Source organism: Sus scrofa, chromosome 11, assembly GCF_054392235.1.
Source record: "Sus scrofa isolate SSC_HxYL_T2T_F1_AM1 chromosome 11, Sscrofa_HxYL_maternal_Yorkshire_Landrace_v2.0, whole genome shotgun sequence".
NCBI classification, from domain to species: Eukaryota; Metazoa; Chordata; class Mammalia; order Artiodactyla; family Suidae; genus Sus; species Sus scrofa.
In genome coordinates, this window is record NC_139393.1 from 9,223,465 (window position 1) to 9,242,476 (window position 19,012).

Here is a 19,012-nt window from a genome sequence, read left to right on the forward strand (position 1 = left end):
ACTGAGAATTCAGAAATAGAAAGTGATTTATTCAATAAGCCCTTTCTATCTCCCAAAGCAAACACCTCTGGATACCTAAGACTCTCTCTCTAGACTTGTCTACCTGCCACGAACTGTCGTGTTGGGCCGTCTTTTCTCTTCGATGACACAGAGGCCTGGTGTGAAAAGACCATAGAGTGAAACATGGTGCCAGGATCCCCCAAAACTGTTTGGAAGTTGAGTTAGAAGTCAGTGGCCTTCTCAGGTAGCTATGGGCACAAAGAGCTTTTTGAGTTTGTGTTTTTGTGTTTTCTTAAGGGAGGGAGAGGTTGGAACGTCCCAAGGTGTGAGACGCACGCGCAGGGACCTTGCTCTGTTCCTGTGGAGAGACTTGAACCCCTACAGGCTTCTTCCTCCCAGGAGCCAAGCCCTCTTGGGTGGTCCAGACAGCAGTGCTCTTGGATTCGGGGGACGCGAACAGTGCAGACTGAGCAAGGCAGCTTGCTTCTCACACAGCAGGCAAGAGGCTTGCCCCCCAGATCCTGCCTGGAAATGGGAAGAAATGTAGGGGGGTTCCTGCTGCAACAGCATTAGGGAGAGCTAAAGAGATGGGTCTGTGCCATCGGAATCAGTTTAGGGGACTTACTCCAAATTGGAAAATGAGACATAAAAATCTTTTTTTTGGTGGTAACAGAAGAGACACATCATCTTCCCCTGTTGTTAGCTTTTGTTTGCTCATTTTTCTTTTTTTGGCCACCTCCAAGGCATATGGAAGTTCCTGGGTCAGGGAATGCATCCAAGCTGCAGCTGTGGCAATGCCAGGTCCTTAACCCCCTGCTCCACAGAGGGAACTCCCTTGTTTGATTTGTTTGTTTGTTTGTTTGTTTTCTTCTTAGGGCCACACCTGTGGCATGTGGAAGTTCCCAGCCACAGCAATGCCAGATCCCAGGCACAGCTTGCAGCCACACCAGATCCCTAACCCATTGAGTGAGGCCAGGGATCGAACCCATATCTTCATGGGTTGGGTTCTTAACCTGCTAGGCCCCGCAATGGGACCTCCTTGTTTGGTTTTTTAATGGAGAACTTCAAACATATACTAAGATGCGGAGACTGCGTGGTGAACGCTGTGATCACTCCAGCAGTTCTCAACACTCCTGGCCAGTTGGTTACGCTCCTGGCACCTTGCCTCAATATTATTTGAAACACATACTAGAAACCATATCATTTAGTCTCTGAGTATTTCAGCATGTCTCTGTAAAAGATAAAGATTCCTTTTCACCACACCTAAAAAATTAAAATAACCCCAGAACATCATCAAATATAAATATTCAAGTCACCAGGAGTCGCATGAATGCCATGCTGTCTCCTCGCAGGTTATTGGAATCGGGATCCAGAGAGGATCCACCTTGTACAATAGCCTTTTTCAAAAAAAAATCTTGGGGATCCACTTGCATTTTCTGTTCCTTGAAATTTTTTATTGAAGAAATGTCTTTCTTCGGTTTCCTTCATTCTGGATCATACTGACTGCATCCCTGTGGCTTAGTAGAACACAGCCTTCTCCCCCTTCCTAACTCCTCTGTTTCCTGAAAGTTGGACAATTGGAAGTGACATCTAAAGCCTTGGTTCGGTTCAGAGGGGGTTTTTTGGGGTCACAACTCTTCCATAGTCTTGGCGCTCATCTGAAGGGACTTAAGGGTCTGTTTTTCTCTCCTTGTGCTGTTGGCAACTCCAGATGTTCAATGTCAGGTCTCCAGATGTTTTCGGTTTGCCCACCTCTTCTGTTCCCTGTCACCCAGTGAGCTGGAGCTTCTGGGCAAGGTCGAGTCCCAGGCTCAGGTCTCCCAGTTTTGGAGTCCTGAGAATTTTCAGGGATTCATTACCTCAAAGTTTTGGGGGAGTTTAGATCGATTTTGGAAAAACAAACATTCAATTCAACGAATGAACCTTTAGTGAAGAAGTAAATTTGCACTAAAATACGAAGACAAATTTGTAAAGTATATAGAGTGTTCTTGTTGGACAAGTGAAACCATTATTTTGAGCCTCCAGCATTACAGTCTGTTTCTGCTTGTTCTTTAGATACCCATTGTTTATTCTGAATTGACTTCATTTTGCTATTCATGTAATGCTCTTTGAGAACCAAGCTCTCTTGAATGTGCAGACCTTGGATTCCATACGCGGATCTTTTCCTGGATAACCTCAAGTAGAACCACTCTACACCAGTTCTCCCTCTGTCTTTTGTTTTTATGATTTTTATGTTTTTCCATTATAGCTGGGGTTACAGTGTTCTGTCACCAACCCAAGTGAAAAATGGGCAAAAGACCTGAGTAGACATTTCTCCAAAGAAGATAACCAGATGGCCAATAAGCACATGAAAAAATGCTCAACATCCCTGATGATGAGAGAAATGCAAATCCAAACTACTAGGAGGTACCACCTCACACCAGTCAGAATGGCCATCATTACTAAGTCTACAAATCACAAATGCTGGAAGGGGTGTGGAGAAAAGGGAACCCTTCTGCACTGTTGCTGGGATGTAAGCTGGTACAACCACTATGGAGAACAGTATGGAGGTACCCTGGAAAACTATACATAGAACTACCATAGGACCCAGCAATCCCACTCTTGGGCATATATCCAGACAGTTCTCTTTTTTCTCTTTTTTGCCCTGTATTCAGGTGGTTCTCCACTAAGCTTGAGGAAGTTAGCCTCCCTCTCGCCTTCCTTCCTTCTTTTTACTTTTTAGCCAGCGTGATTGTGTCTTCCTCAGTGTCCTCTTTAACCTTCCTACACTGATAAAATCTGTGTTGATGCAGAGATTAATCTTGTGGACATTAAAATGTGAACTTCAGTGTCTGTGCCCACAGTTATCTTTCAACATGGAAGGGAAAATATACAGTTAATCAACCCTGATAATTCAACTCCGTGCTAGGAGTGTGGGGAGATGGACAGGTTACAACACAGTGGGAATGCTGATAAGAACAGATGCAAACTGCCCTGTGACAACTAACAGATGACTGCCTGGGAAGAGTGGGGAATGGCTTCATCTTGGAAGTGACATTTAAACTAAGTCTTCGAAGAATATGATGAGGCAGCATATTTGTGTAAAAATAGTTCGGGGGAACTTCGTGTAGAGGTATGCTGTTTTATGGATGCGTGAAACTCAGGTAATTGGCTCATGGACTTGACTTTGAGTAGGGCAACAACTTACTGAATCAACGTTGCTGCTAGAGAAAGTGAAGCTTGCCAGAGGTTATTTCCTTTATTTCTATGAAAATATGTGTAAGCGTAAAATATCTTGTCAGCATGCCCATCCACTTAGTGTTGGGGAAAAAAATGGCCTTTAGGCATGGGACATGCCAGACTGTGGTGGACATAGTCACTTTCCTTCCCCCCCGGGACAGGATCTCATCATTCAGGATGAAAGAAGGATCACAGGTTCCCAAGGTATGGACTGCTGACTTAACGCGAGAGCCTACAGATCCTCATGTGTGTCAGCTGTTATCTTTTGGCTGAGTCTGTTACTGTCTCCCATATAGATTATCCCCGTTTTCCATATATATTCATACACACACACACACACACATATATATATGTATATATATATATATATATTTTTTTTTTTTTTTTTTTTTTTGCTTTTTAGGGCCATACCCATGGCATATGGACGTTCCCAGGCTAGAGGTCAAATCAGAGCTGTAGCTGCCAGCCTATGCCATAGCCACAGCAATGCAGAATCCTTAACCCACTGAGTGAGGTCAGAAATCGAACCCACAACCTCATGGTTCCTAGTCGGATTTGTTTCTGCTGTGCCACAACAGGAACTCCCACTTGTGCCATAGTTTAGATTTCACATATAAGTGATACCATATAGTATTTGTCTTTCTCCTTCTGACTCACTTAATTTGGCATGATAATTGCTTGCTTCATCCATGTTGCAGCACATGGCATTATTTTGTTCTTTTTATGGCTGAGTAGTATTCCATTGTATATATGCACCGTGTCTCCTTAATCCATTCATCTTCGTCATCCATTCATCCATGGGCATTTAGGTTGCTTCCATGTCTTGGCTATTGTGAATAGTGCTGCTGTGAACACAGGGGTGCATGTATCTTTTTGTATTGCAGTTCGATCCAGATATATGCCCAGGAGGGGGATTGCTGGATCATACAGTGGTTCTGTATTGAGTTTTCTGGGGAACCTCCATACTGCGTTCCATGGTGGTTGTACCAATTTATATTGTGGTTGGGAATTTCTTGAAATTGCTTGACATTAAAAGGAGACCTCATAAATTAGAGCGTGGTGAGGGTTGAACATTGTAAATGTACCTGATGTTGCAGAAGAGTACATTTAAAAATCATCAGAATGGAGTTCCCGTCCTGGCGCAGTGGTTAACGAATCCGACTAGGAACCATGAGGTTGCGGGTTCGGTCCCTGCCCTTGCTCAGTGGGTTAACGATCCGGCGTTGCCGTGAGCTGTGGTGTAGGTTGCAGACGCGGCTCGGATCCCGCGTTGCTGTGGCTCTGGCGTAGGCCGGTGGCTACAGCTCCGATTCAACCCCTAGCCTGGGAACCTCCATATGCCGCGGGAGCGGCCCAGGAAATAGCAACAACAACAACAACAAAAGACAAAAAGACAAAAGACAAAAAAAAAAAAAAAAAAATCATCAGAATGGTAAATCTTGTGTTACCTATTTTTGCCACAATGAAAAATACATTTAAAACTTTCTTTAACTTACAACACAACACACACACACAAATAAGAGGATCTCATAGTTGAAGAAACTGGATGTCTTTAGCCTGGAGCTTTGATTCATTTGGCAGATGTTTAGCCACTACCAAGTCCTGTAACTGCGAGAAACAGACAGGGGGTCTTAGGTTTCAGGAGCTTATGGTCTAGTGGGGGTGGCAGTCAGCACGATTCCGCAGTGTGAAGTGACTTTACTCCCTGGGAAGTGCCGTGAAAGGAGGAGTGTCCAGAGCTTTGCAGGCAGGGAAGGAGGGTGGGAGGGCTGTAGACCAGGCCTTTGGAGAGGATGCAGAGAAGGGCTGCCTTGAGGAGGGACAGTGCGGCTGGGATCTGAATAGGGAGCGAGTCTAGCTAACACTCCTAGTGACACTTCCGGCTCTGCTCCCCAATGGCCGGAAGTGCTCCTCTGTCAGCATTCTACCCCAGCGAGCATTTAACACATGGTGAGGCCTCCTGTTGAGCAAGGAGGAAATAAAACATTGAAAAGAGATGTTTGTTCCCCAAAGATGTTTGTGGGACCTGACACCACCTGTTTTCACTTTTTTTTTCTTTTTTGAGAGCCACACCTGCAGCAGTTCCCAGGCTAGGGGTCGAATCAGAGCTGTAGCCTCTGGCCTACGCCACAGTCACAGCGGTGCCAGATCCGAGCTGCATCAGCGACCTACACCGCAGCTCATGGCAACACCAGATCCTTTTAACCCACTCATTGAGGCCAGGGATCGAACCCATGTCCTCATGGATACTAGTCAGATTCATTTCCTCTGAGCCACGACAGGAACTCCTGTTTTCACTTTTTTAATTTTCATATTTGTGTTTTGGGTTTTTTTTTTTTGTTTTTTTTTTTTTTCTCTTTTAATTTCTTTTTTCTTTTTTTTTTTTTTTTTCTTTTGCCACTGTACAGCAAGGGGGTCAGGTTATCCTTACATGTATACATTACAATTACAGTTTTTCCCCCACCCTGTTTTGGTTTTACAGTGAACTTCAGATGACCTTATAACCTCACATACACAGGAAATCCTGCACAGCTTATTCGCTGAAGTTGTCTCCTTGTAGAATTCACTGGAATCCGTTGCTTCTTTAGCTGTTCTGCCCTGTTCTTACCTACATGTGGGGATCCACTCTCCCACCTGTATGTTCAAGACAATATACTTTGAAGAGAAAATGCTGATGAGCCTTTAAGAATGCACCATTCTCTTTATGTAGATGAATAGGTGTTTTGAAGCTATGTATTTTGCAAATGAGGCAGAGCAGTTAATTCAAGTGGTTTCTGGTAAAGCTTCAAATGCCCAGACTGAGCCCAGCCCATGCGTCTCTTAAAGAACAAGACTCTGTGGGGTGGGAGTGGGGCTCGCATCTGCCTTGGGTAAACTTCATCTTTTCAGTGGAGAAGTTTGGGGAAACGAGCTAGGGAAAGAGTCTGTGCAGTCAGCAAAATAGAAATGGACTCTTTCTAGGACACCTGCATTGCCTAAAGTCTAACTTTTTTTTGCAAGGGGGCCACACCTATGGTGCATGGAAGTTCCAGGCTAGGGGTTGAATGGGAGCTGTTGCCACTGGCTTACACCATGGCCCCAGTAACCCCAAATCCAAGCTATGTATGCAACCTAAACCAAGCTAATAATCACAGCAACGCCAAATCCTTTAACCCACTGAGGCCAGGGATCAAACCTGAATCCTCATGGATACTAGTCAGGTTCGTTACCACTGAGCCACAATGGGAACTCCCAACATTATTTTTTGATATATAACTTCTGTGTGGTTTCTAATCCTAAATGAAATTTGGGTCAGTATTACCTTCCAATCTGCCCAAAAAAGATACAGATAAGGATAAATAATGATAAAATGCCCTCCTGGAAAGTCAGTTAAGGCTTTCCAGTGTAAACAAAGGCATGACAATTAGGAAAATAAATTTCTGTCGGCCTCTGTCACTACGCAGATTATTCTTGCAGAGACGTGCATGTGTCACAGGTCATAATAACACGCTCAAGATTCACTGATCACATCTGCTAAGTGTATGGTTGGCCGGCTGCCCCGCAACACCAGACTAATAGTCAGATCTTATTTTGTTTCTAAATCTAGGGACCTGAAATAGCGTATCATTTTCAACTTCTTATTATCTGTCAAGTCCTAAGATAAGTACTAAAATTTTTCACACACATTCCCTTATTTTATTTTGTGGTTTCGATTGAAAACACAGCACCACTTATAGCATCAGATTTTTAATGTCTTGGTCAAAAGGGTGTATGTGAGGATAAGTAGCAAGAATCCTGCAGGTGGAGTTCCCATCGTGGCTCAGTGGAAACAAATCTGAACATCGGACGAGTATTCATGGGATTGTGGGTTCAATCCCTGGCCTTGCTCAGTGGGTCAGGGATCCAGCGTTGCCGTGAATTGTGGTGTAGGTCGCAGATTCGGCTCGGCTCCCAAGTTGCTGTCACTGCGGTGTACGCCGGCAGCTGTAGCTCCGGTTTGACCACTAGCCTAGGACCTCCCATACACTGTGGGTTGGACCCTAAAAAAGCAAAAAAAAAAAAAAAAAATCCAGGTGGTAATGATCACGCAGTAAAGAACCGTTTCTCAATCATCTGAAAACTAGCATCTCTTCATTCCACTAAGGGAGAAATAGATGAGAAAAAATTGCAACAATAGTGGCATTTTTTGTAATATTTAAGTGCCTCTAGTAATTTTTCTTGTATGTATTTCTTTCTAGGAAAAACCATTGACAAAATCTCTACAACGTGGAGAAGACCCCCAGTTTGATCAAGTACGTAATATATTACATATGTCATATACTAGTTTTCATTTATTTCAAAATGAATGCTCGCTATGGTGTATGGATGAATTTGCTCAGAGAGGATACGTGTGATCTCAGGTGTCCTGCAGCTTTTACAGTGATGGCAAATAGTAGATGTTCAGTAAATGTCTCTTGAATTGAATCCGAAAGAATGGACGTGTTGAAATAATAGCATCCTCACGTGGTTGTTTGCTGGGTGTTCTTTCTCAGGAACTGAGAAAAGATAAAGGAACATCCATTCAAAAAAAGATTCTTCTGAATAAATGGTACCATGTGATGATCAGATCCCTGCCCTGCAGCTTACTCAACGTTTTCATCCAGCATTTTATTAAATGTCAGCTATTTGCTCGACGCATCGCTAGGCACTGGTGGTCCAAAATCTTGGACCAAATTTAGCCCTTCGAGAATTCACAAGCCTGTGAGAGAGAAACCACCTGAGCAATAATTATAAAACAACACGGTAATTTAGATTCTAGTAGAGAAAGTGATGGATGAACAAAACAAGTGATGACGGAGAAAATACACAGGGAGTCCTTTGAAAATAGATCAAGACTTAGTAAAAGGACCTCCAACTCTCAACAGTTGGTTCTGTCACTTCGGGAGGGCTTTAGGTGAATTTAGAAAGATGGGTAACCAGCCACCAGAGGAGGTGGGAGATGTGTTTCTGGTGTTTCCTAAACTGCGGTAGTTAATGACAAAGGACAGCGTGATCTTTAAAAACCTCATTTGGTGCCAGCGGCAGAGACAGAATCCTGCTGGGTGCACCATGGCCTCATCTAATACTCTGGGGGGTTTATCGTCTTAAGGGGACAGGCAGGAGTACACTTGCTCCAGCGCCTTCTAGTTGCCTTCAGTGTGGCATCGGCAGGCAGATTCTCTGGCCGTTGAAGTCTAGACTTGTTTGCTCCAAAAATATAAGGATTGGCTGCAGATACAAAATCCTCCTTTTTCTATCGTGTGAGCTGTTGGCTAAGGGAGACTTCACAAGTTTGCACTCGAGGCCAGTCTCGGGAGGCAGAGGTGGCTCTGGCTTTGCCATCTGTGGATGGCAGAGCTGGCTGTTTTCTGGAACACTGCTGAATGCAGAGTGGGCTTCGTGTCTCTCTGTCCTGGAGCTGTCTTCTCTTGTCCTGTTAGCCTTAGTCACTGTCACCTGGCTCTGCTTGGGAGATCAGGGGCCTGGGATGAGTGTGTCAGGTCACTTGGAAATGGGGCAAGTGTGGCTCTTTCTTGCCTCTTTAAGAAGGTAAATACTGGAGTTCCCGTCGTGGCGCAGTGGTTAATGAATCCGACTAGGAACCATGAGGTTGCGGGTTCGGTCCCTGCCCTTGCTCAGTGGGTTAACCATCCGGCGTTGCCGTGAGCTGTGGTGTAGGTTGCAGATGCGGCTCGGATCCCGCATTGCTGTGGCTCTGGCGTAGGCCAGTGGCTACAGCTCTGATTCAACCCCTAGCCTGGGAACCTCCATATGCCGCGGGAGCGGCCCAAGAAATAGCAGCAACAGCAACAACAACAACAACAACAAAAGAATGTAAATACTTAGGATCTGTTTTCCGTAATTTTCACTCTGTTTTGTAGTCTTTGTCTCTATCCTGTTAGATTATTACTGTTCTTTCTTCAAAAAAAAAAGAGGTTTTTTTTTCTGCCAGCTTAATAATGTACTTTTATTATTTTAACCTTGCAGATAATAGGTATCCCAAATAATGTGGCTTCAACACAGTTTCTCATTTATTAGTCAGCACTCTATTTCTGCATTTCAGTATCGTGAAAAAGAGAGAGACTTTGGAAGTAGACCGACCTGGGTTTAAATCCCAACTTTGCCACTTAATTAACAATACTACTTTCAGCCTTGCTGCTCAAAATGTTGAAATGCAGAGTCTGCCCTGCCCCAATCTACCAAGCCAACCTCTGCAGCTTAACAAGATCCCAAGGTGACCCCACACGCATGCCGATGCTTCAGAAGCACAGCTCCTAGCACCTCTCTGTGTATTTAAGATGCTTTAGGAGTGAACTGATACTGAGATGGCCACGAGGACTTTCAAATAAGGCACTGAAGATTATCCTCTGATTGTAAAATCATAATTGACACATGAACCCCAAGAGATGGCCACCTACCAAGTCTGTAGGTTGCCTCCTGGGCCAAAAGGAAACAACTAATATTGGTTTCCCTGCGGATTCAATGAAGAAAAAAAAAATCAGCTAAGTCACCTTTAAAGAGCCCGTCCACCATTTCAACGGCAAATGATGAGAACTGTGGTTCTGTTGGCAAGGCTGGAATGTATCAGGCTCTCTTAGTGCTTTATAGCAAATGTCCAGGTTCTGTAATTCCCCTGATTCTGATTCCAAGCCGGAAGGTGTTCCTCTGGATTCCCCCAGGGGTCCATCTATGAGGGAGGAGCTTGGTGTTCTGGACTCTAGGACTGCTTGGGGAGCAGCAGAAGTGACATTTATTTAGTGCTGACCAGTAGAGTGGCCCCATGCTAAGGACACCCTGTGGACAGCAGACAACAGGTCCCTGTTTAGAGAAGATTTTATATCAATTTCCCCCATTTAAATGTCCCTGGCATGAGGGACGGGCTAAAGAGAGCTGGGCTTCTGTGCTTTCAGAGCTGGAGCCTGGGTGGCCCTGTTGACTCCTCCACCTGACCAGCCCATGATTCATTTTTGTCCAATCAGAAGCAAAAACAAAAAACAAAAATAACCTCACATACTGCTTTATAATTTACCCAGCCCCTCTCACATATTCTCTCAGTGGCGGTACCCAACTTCCAACAAGCCCAAGAGAAGGTGTCATCATATCTTCTCTGTATGACATTTCATGGAAATGAGTCCCAGAGATGTGGGCCAATATTATAGGACTGAAGCCTGAAGGCACCAAGGCCAAAATCTGTATGTTCTGATGATGAAGCTGGTGCTTCTGACTCTGTAACATGCTTGCATTTTTAAAAACTAAGTTGGTGAGAATTTAGACGGCAGTTTTCAATAGGTAAAGGCTCTGAGATTATGTACCTGTTAAGATTAGATCTGACTGAAAATGGCACGTAAAATAACAGTGGCTTGAAAGAGAAAGTTGACTTCTGCCTGACATTCAAGAAATACAAAGAAGAGCAGTCCTGGATCTTTGTATTTTTGTTTTCCTGCGTATGGCTTACATAACATCAGTATTCCAGGCAGCAGGAATGAGAAATGGAAAAAAAATTATATATAAAAAGAGCAAATAAACAAAACCCAGAACATCCTATACTGCACACAGCACTTCTGCTTAGGTCCAGTTGGCTAGAGCTTGATCACATGGCCACACGGACCTGGGAGAAAGATAGGACATTTCATGTGGGGCAACCATGTGTGCATCTAAAAATGAGGTATTTTATAACTAAAGAAGAGAAGAATGGATACTACCTGTCTCTACTAGGTATGATTTAGCCTGTTTTTGTCAAAATTCCCAGGAAAGAGTGCTATATACATACTGTACCTCTTTTTTTCCACTGTGGAAATCTCCTAGAATTTGTCAATTTTCCAGTTTGAATTTGAAAACATATATATTTAGTGGTTCAAACTTCCTGTTTCCTTAAGTTTTCTTTTCTCTTTCTTTTCTATTTCATTAACTCTTGGTTTAACAGCTCTTAATTTAACCGAATTACCATCTAACCTTGTATAGAATAGATCTAGGAAAGAACCCCTGCTGTTTCCTAAATGACAAGATGTCTCGGCGTTCCCGCTGTGGCTCAGTGATAGCAAACCCAGACTCGTATCCTTGAGGACGCAAGTTCGATCCCTGGCCTCACTCAGTGAGTTAAGGATCTGGCATTGCCGTGAACTGTGGTGTAGGTCACAGACATGGCTTGGATCCCCTGTTGCTGTGGCTGTGTCATAGGCTGGCAGCTATAGGTCTGATTTGACCTCTAGCCTGGGAACTTCCATATGCCATGGGTGGGGCCCTAAAAAAGACCAAAAAAAAAAAAAAGGTGTCTCAACAGGGTTAATTTTTTGAAGCTCGTTATTAGTGGGAGGGAAAATCATACCTGTGACTGATTCATCTATTGAAGAGCTGGGGATTTGTGCCCTCACTCCCAGAATTTCACTTTTTATAAATTCTATGAACATGAACTTGACCCGTTCTGACACAGCCCTTCCTCTGTGGCAGCCATGCGCCGAGCATTATGCCAGCTTGTGGAAATAACCACGAAGGAAGCCTCGTGCCTGCCCTGGAGAGGCCCCCGGTCCCGTGGGAGAGACAAAAAGAAAGATGTAATGAGATACATTGTAACCTCAGGCTAGTAAGGAACCTCCCAGGGGAAGGAGCAAGCCTGGTCTAGACCCCAGGAGAGCAAGCTCTGCCCTCTGCTCCGGAGCCTGGGAGGGCTCCCAGGTCCTGCCAGTGAGAAAGTCATACAGTCATGAGAATTAATAAGGGCAGATGAGATTTCTAACAGCATTTTGAAAATGTATACTGCCACGAATTTGTTCTAAATTGGCACATAGAAATTAAATGAACATTCATCCTGATATTGTTTAAAATAAACAATAAAGTCGTTTATTTTAGCAAACATTTATTAAGTGTGTGTGTGTGTGTGTGTACATACACACAGAGCCCTGTGTGGGACAAAGAGATGTAAAGATATTGTCTGTGCATTCCAGGAAGGGATAAGATCATGCAAGAACTTGATGCCTGTGGGTGAGGCCTTAGCCTGCAGAATAGCATCAAAGAGCTCAAAGAGGAGACTTGATGTTGAACCCCAGGAACCGGTGCTCATGAATGGAGAGATCCTAACGCCTGGAGGCATTTTGGGAGTTGAGGCGGTTAGTTAAAGATTTGAGGCTCAAAGGGCCCGGTCTAAAATGGAGATCGTGGGGCATTCACTAGTGGCTCAGCAAGTTAAGGATCCAGTGTTGTCACTGCTGTGGCTCTCTCTGGTCACTCCTGTGGCACAGGTACAATTCCTGGCCCAGGAACTTCTGCTGAGCCAGGAACCTCAGGCTCAGCCAAAAAAAAAAAATGGAAGAGTTGCCCTTGTGGCTCCGCAGGTTAAGAACCCAGCTAGCACCCATGAGGATGAGGGTTCAATCCCTGGCCTCGATCAGTGGGTTAAGAATCCGGCATTGCCGTGGGCTGTGGTATAAGTCACAGACACGGATCAGATCCCATGTTGCTGGGGCTGTGGTGTAGGCTGGCAGCTGCAGCTCTCATTTGTCACCTAGCCTGGGAACTTCCCTATGCCACAGGTGCAGCCCTAAAAAAAAATAATAATAAAATAGAGACAGTGGGACTAGAAAGAAAGAATGATGGTAAGTGCATTATTTAAGAAGAATCAATATTGGTTGAGAGAAGGAGAAACGAAAGGTGACTAGTTTTCAATCATGATTTGGAAGCATTCCCATTCAGTCTAGCAAACATTAAGGGCCCGGAGCTTGCTGGGTCCTGTGCAAAGTGCTGGGGTTACAGAGCAGTACGATGGTTTCTGCCTTCGAGGAATTCTCAATTCCAGGAAGAAGACGGATCCTAAGGAAATAACACTACCCTGTAAATACAGTGGAAGGTACCGTTCAAGTGCTGTGCCAACTCAGGTAGGGCGCCATTAGGATGCGAGACAGGTGGACAGGTGTGTCACAGGCAGTCAAGGCGCAGTGACAGTGTAAAGATATCTGTCATCCAGATGGACAGGATGGGCTGGGTCGAGCCAGGGAGGAAGAGCCGCAAGGATGAAGCCTTACATGGTGAGAAGGACAGAGTGCTGGGGAGGGCCCCGGGGTCCCGTTGGCAGGGTCCCGTGGAGCCTGTTGCTCCATGACCATGGGAGCTGGGTGAGGGTCTGGGCTGTTTTCTGTGGATTAGGGGTCCTTCGGAGGAATGCTGTGCTTGGGAGAGGTTCTAAGTCCATTTTTCATGTGCTGAATTTTTAGGGCGGGTGGAATATCTCAGGAGAAGTAACCGGGGCTCGTTCATTTATGTAATCGCCCGACAAAGACTGAAAGATTAGGGTAGAGAAAGTGGGTGAAGCATATCACACAGGGAAGCAGAGTTCATCTAGGATCAGAAAGTGGCATCCGCAAAAGAATGCCCAGAATAAAAGGATGGCCCCCAAAGCAAGAGACGCCTAGGAGGATGCAGCTTCTCAGGGCAGGGGTGGCCCGAGGTGGCAGCCTATGTGGACACTTTCAGCAACCAGGACCTCACTGGAAGCTGGCTTTGGGAAAGCTGTTTGCTGCAGTGGTGTTCACTGATGCGTAGAATACCTCTTCATATTGATAGATGAACGTTAAAACAGTTCAAGAGACTTCCTTTCACAGCAAAGTTACACTGGATGCTTAGGATTGGACACACTTATTAAAAAGCGTTATACCAGAGTTCCCACTGTGGCACAACGGGATCTGTGGCATCTCTGCAGCACCAAGATGCAGGTTTGATCCACGGTGGGTTAAAGGATCCAGCATTGCCACAGCTGCAGCATAGGTTGCAACTGCCGCTCAGATCTGATCTCTGGCCTGGGATCTCCATATGCCCCAGGGAAGCCAAAAAGAGGCAGGGGTCAGGGAAGTGGAGGGAAGGGTAGTGCATACCAGGGCACAGACATGGTACCACTGATGGGTTCCCTACCTGTGACCTGTGCAGAGAGCCCCATTGAAGGGTGTGGTTTGTGTCATTTCATTTATTGTATGTATATATCATCATTTTAACTCCCCATTTTAACTTCAAGTGACTTTATTCTGTTATCAGAGTTTACAAACATCCTTTCGAAACATAAAGGGCAAGGCATTTTATTTTGAATTTTCGAATGAAACAATAGCTAACCTGAAACGAGCATGGACCTGGGCAGAGCATGACCAAATGCTGCTCAGATACCAAGTTAACCCATTTTAAAAGGTGAGAAACAGCCCTGCACAACCATCCGCACTTGAGGAGGGGGTATGTAACCCTTCCCTGGTACAGGAGGTACTAGTGACAGTCACATGTGTGAAAATTCTGGCTGTAGAATAAAGTGATAACTGAATACTTATTATTGTACATACTTTCCAGCTACAGGTGCTTCTTGCCGACTTTCTCTGCCCCTCGGCCTTTAGACCTTTGTTTACATCTAATGATGATATAAACATACAATAAATGAAATGACACAAACCATTGTACACTGCGTGATATTCTTCTATTTGAGGTATTTCTTAAAACAGCCTCATAGAGTGAGTGGGAGTTGCCTTCTCGTTGCTTAGGAAAGTAGGACCACTCCCCGAAGGGGCTCGGGCCGAAACAACTGGTGTTAGAAGTCCGCCCTGCGTTGTCACAGGTGGATTGTCTTACTGGACTCAGGGGTTGCTGAAATAACCGCATGGGAGCTGGCGGAAGGTGCGGGGAAGCGACTGCAGCATCACAGACATGCGAGGAACAAAGCAGTTCCGGGAGCATCTGGAATGGGTGTCGCGTGCCCAGGAGGCTTTGAGGGCAGTGATTGCAAAAGAGGCCCTTAGTGGCCTGTGGCTTTTTCCTTTCTGATCTTTGACATGAAAGCGTCAGTGCTCTGGCCGGGGCAGAAATCAGGTTTCAGGAATGCAGAAGAGGCGGGAAGAGGAAGCATCGCCACATGCGGCAGCCTGGCCGTCAGCGGGTCCGGGAGGGGAGAGCGGAGTCGGTTGCGGGCTGTGTGTATTTTACAGAACCTCATTCTGCCGAATGAAATATGAGAGCTCGTCACTGTGCCTTTCTGCATAGGATTGTGTCCATTCTTTTTTTTTTTTTTTTTTCTTTTTTTTTCTCCCAATAAGGTAACTCATAACGTTATATGGGTTTCCTGCGTATGGGGTTAAGTTGTGACTTTTCTGTTCACTACAACACGCTTGCCCCCAAAGTTTAGTCTCCATCCACCCCCATCCACCTGACCACCTGTATCCTTTTTGCCCTCCCTGCTGCCTCTGCCCTCTCCCCCGCCGCCGGTAACCACCCCTCTGTTCTTGGTGGCTATGTATTCGTGTTTGCTTGGTTGGGTTTGTTTTGTGTGTGTGTGTGTGTGTGTGTGTGTGTGTGTGTGTGTGTGTGTGTGTGTTCTTCAGTGAAATGTGGGCTCAGCATCTTACTCAGGATGGTCAAGGTTCCTGAGTGTCGGGCAGGCAGAAGAGTCAGAATGTCTAATACTTGGTTTTTGCCAACTGATCGATTCTGGTTCCAGAACAGTCACTGTCTTGGTGGCCTTTCCCATGGGCCTTAGAGTGAGCTGCACCTGCAGCAGCCTCAGGGGGTCCAGTGTTGCTGCCTTTCTCTTCTGGAGCTGCAGGAGGCCAGGCCTTGTTCAGGGGCCTCAACAGCAAACCCTTGGAAGGCACCTCGTTTATATCCGCTGGAGCCAGAAAAGTGCGGGAACACTAAGTTATGCATGTCCTCACAGAAGCCTTGGTAGTTTGTGCTTGGAGAAGGGAGACCTGGGTCTTGGGAGTTCCTGCTGTGGTGCAGTGGCTTAATGATCTGTTTGGTCTCTGTGGAGGCACTGGTTCGATCCCTGGCCTAGGGCAGTGGGTTAAGGATCCTGGGTTGCTGCAGCTGGAACTGCAGTTGTTGCAGCTGGAACTTCGATATGCCACAGGGTGTAGCCAAAAAAGAAAAAAAAAAGAGATCGGCGGCTCTTTATTTTTTCACCCTCCAGTTGTCCTTGGTATGCACAGGTCATTGGTTCCAGGGCCTCCGACCTACCTGGACACCAAAATCAGCAGATGCTCTAATTCCCTTGTATAATATGATAAGCATTTGCATGTAACCTACACACATCCTCCCATATGCTGTAAATCATCTCTGAATTACTTATAATACCTATTACAATGGAAATGATATGTAAATAGTTATAAATACAATGTAATACATGTAAATCATTGTCAGAGAGTGGCAAATTCGAGTTTCGCTTTGGGGAATTTATGAGATTTTTTTTTTTCCTGAATATTTTTAATCTGTGGTTGGTTGAATTTGCGGATACAGAGGGCTGACTGTATACCTACAAGCAACATTTATCAGCTCTGATAAATCACATCTGTCTCCAACACCTGTCATTTGTTCTGTCGTTAACTTAGCCTATGATCTTACCTACGTCAACATGGTTGCTGTCTGTGCCTCAGTTTCAATCTTTAGAAATGGAAGAGGGAGAAAAGCAGCAGACACTTTGGAAGGTCTACTGTGTGCCCCACACTTTATAGTTTCTGCTTTCGTCTCCACAAAAGCCCAGTGAGAGAAGTATTCTGAAGTCCCCATGTTACAGCTGAAAAGAGAGCATAAAGAAATGGCAGAATGGCCAAGGTCATGCAGCCGGTAAAGGACAGAGCTGTAATTTAAACCCCAGACCTCCCGAATATCCCAAGAACTAAGGAAGTTTTGAAAATGCTCTTTGTGAAGATCAGGCATCAGATATGCTCTTCTGAGGACGTGAAGTTGCAGCTCTTTGCAATTCATTGTGACCTAGCCTTTCCTGGTGTCATCTCTATAAATTCTGGATAATTTGCTCAAATATTCTAATGTAACTTCTTTGGGGGTTTTCTTCGACATATTATCTGCATATGTGCTTTTGTGACACCTTAGTTACTTCGTATATTAAAAATGCCATCTATACAAGAAACACATGGTAAAATAAATCTATTATAAATCTATAATAGGACTAAATTGGCTTTTTACCGTCTTGGGTAGTCATAATTTTCCTGCAAAGGAGACAGATGAAATTCTAGTGCTTCAACATGGAGTCTTATGCTACAGTTCAATGAAAATTTAAAATATATCCATGAAAATTATAAGCAAATAAGAGTAAAAACAAATGAGCTGGCATTAGATTCGCATTCATGTTAGTCAGTGTTTCTTAAATTATTCTCCAGGGGAACAGTGAATTCCACGGATTGGCCCAAGATGTTTAAAAATGAAGATCTTTTCCTGATTTGCAAAAAAAATATATTTAACATACAGATTTTTATAATTTTTTATAATCATCCTTAAGCCTTGCTGTCTATCATCACTCATCAAATACTATAATCTATCGATAGCATGAAACGTGTTCAAGTAAAAACAAGTTGCATTTGAACTGCTTTAATAGATTTGTATTTTGCAGTATGACATAGAAAGTACCCTGGCCCCCAGGTGCTTGGCTACCTGAACAAATTTGAGAAATTAAACCATCAGTGAAGTTACTTTAAAATTATTCATTAAAGGCACCACTCATGACAAGTCAGCCTTATTACTGTAAAATGTGGAGTGATTCCACTGAGTAATTATTCAAATATTTATATATGAAGTTTCCTTCTTTGCATTCAGCAAGTATAATAAAATGCTTATGAAAAATTAATGACTTAGCTACCGCATAATGCACAGTCTCTTTTAGCCTATTTATATATAAAATGCCAAAGCAAACGTTAAAAAAACATTTGCAAAGTACATTTGGTAGCCCCCTCCTCAGCTCCCCCCACAAAGAAAACAGCAGCATGAAATAGCTCTGTGATGCTGTGCGCTTCATCTCCTCACGCTGACAGTACCTAGCTCATCTATGATGGAAGAATATGATCATTTAAATGCAACAAGAACATCTTTGTCGATGGGCCTGCCCCTTCCAACAGCAGCACAGAGCTCGAATTCATCTCCCCATTGGCTCGGCTTCCCGTAAAATGAAGGGAGTTGAGTAACCAAGGAGCCAGCTAGACCTTCCTCCCTTCCTGCACTTTGAGGGCCAGGTCTTTGCAAATTCCACCCTTCCTTCCTGAAAGCCTGGACTCGAAAGGGCAGTGACAGAGCGATGGAAAAAACACACACATCCACCCCCGTGCTGACCTTTCATCTCTCCTAAGATGGTCTCCGTGTGTTTCCATGGAAAGTATGCCCAACAGATAGAATACCAAGAATGGCTTCAGCATGACTTTTTAATGGGTAGAAACAGTTATGACAGCTGAGGTTTGAAGAACGCTGTTGATGTTCTCCTTGGAGAACGTGGGTCACCCCTAAGTGAAGCTGCTGGACGCTCTACCTGGAGAGGTTTAAGAATCGGGCACAGGTTTATATCACCCTCACGGGTCTGTTGTAAACGAAGGAGCTTGTAAATATCCCACACAGGTGTTTTTGAAACAAACTTTTACTTTAATTTAATTTGGCTGCTCCTACGGCACACAGAAGTTCCAGGGCCAGGGATTGAACTCGAGCCGCGGCAGCAACCTGAGCCACCGCAGTGACAATGCCAAATCCTTAACCCGATGAGCCTCCAGATGTTTGTCCTATACCCAGCCCCAGCGTTGCCTGTTAACACCTTACAGCACCATGGTACCTTTGTTATAACTGAGGAACCAGCATCGCTACATTATTACGAACTAAACTCTAGTCTCTCTTTGTATTTCGTTTGTTTTTCCCCAACACCTGTCTCCTGTGCCAGGATACCATCTAGGATGCCACATTACATTTCAGTCGTGGTGTCTCCCCAAGTCTCCTCCAGAATTCTTCAGGCATTTTTAAATTATTGAAATATAATAGATGCTTTGGAATTTTATTACATATTCAA

General features: G+C 44.5%; 1 protein-coding gene across 10 annotated transcripts in view; it reads left to right on the forward strand.

The window, feature by feature from the left end:
* Positions 1 to 19,012, forward strand: part of FRY (FRY microtubule binding protein) — a 421,192-nt gene that overhangs the window by 237,633 nt on the left and 164,547 nt on the right. For all 10 annotated transcript variants that reach the window (XM_084981419.1, XM_084981420.1, XM_084981421.1 and 7 more), the window contains one exon: positions 7,437 to 7,490. In XM_084981419.1, the coding sequence (XP_084837545.1) occupies positions 7,437 to 7,490 (54 nt within the window). The remainder of the gene's footprint in view (positions 1 to 7,436; positions 7,491 to 19,012) is intronic.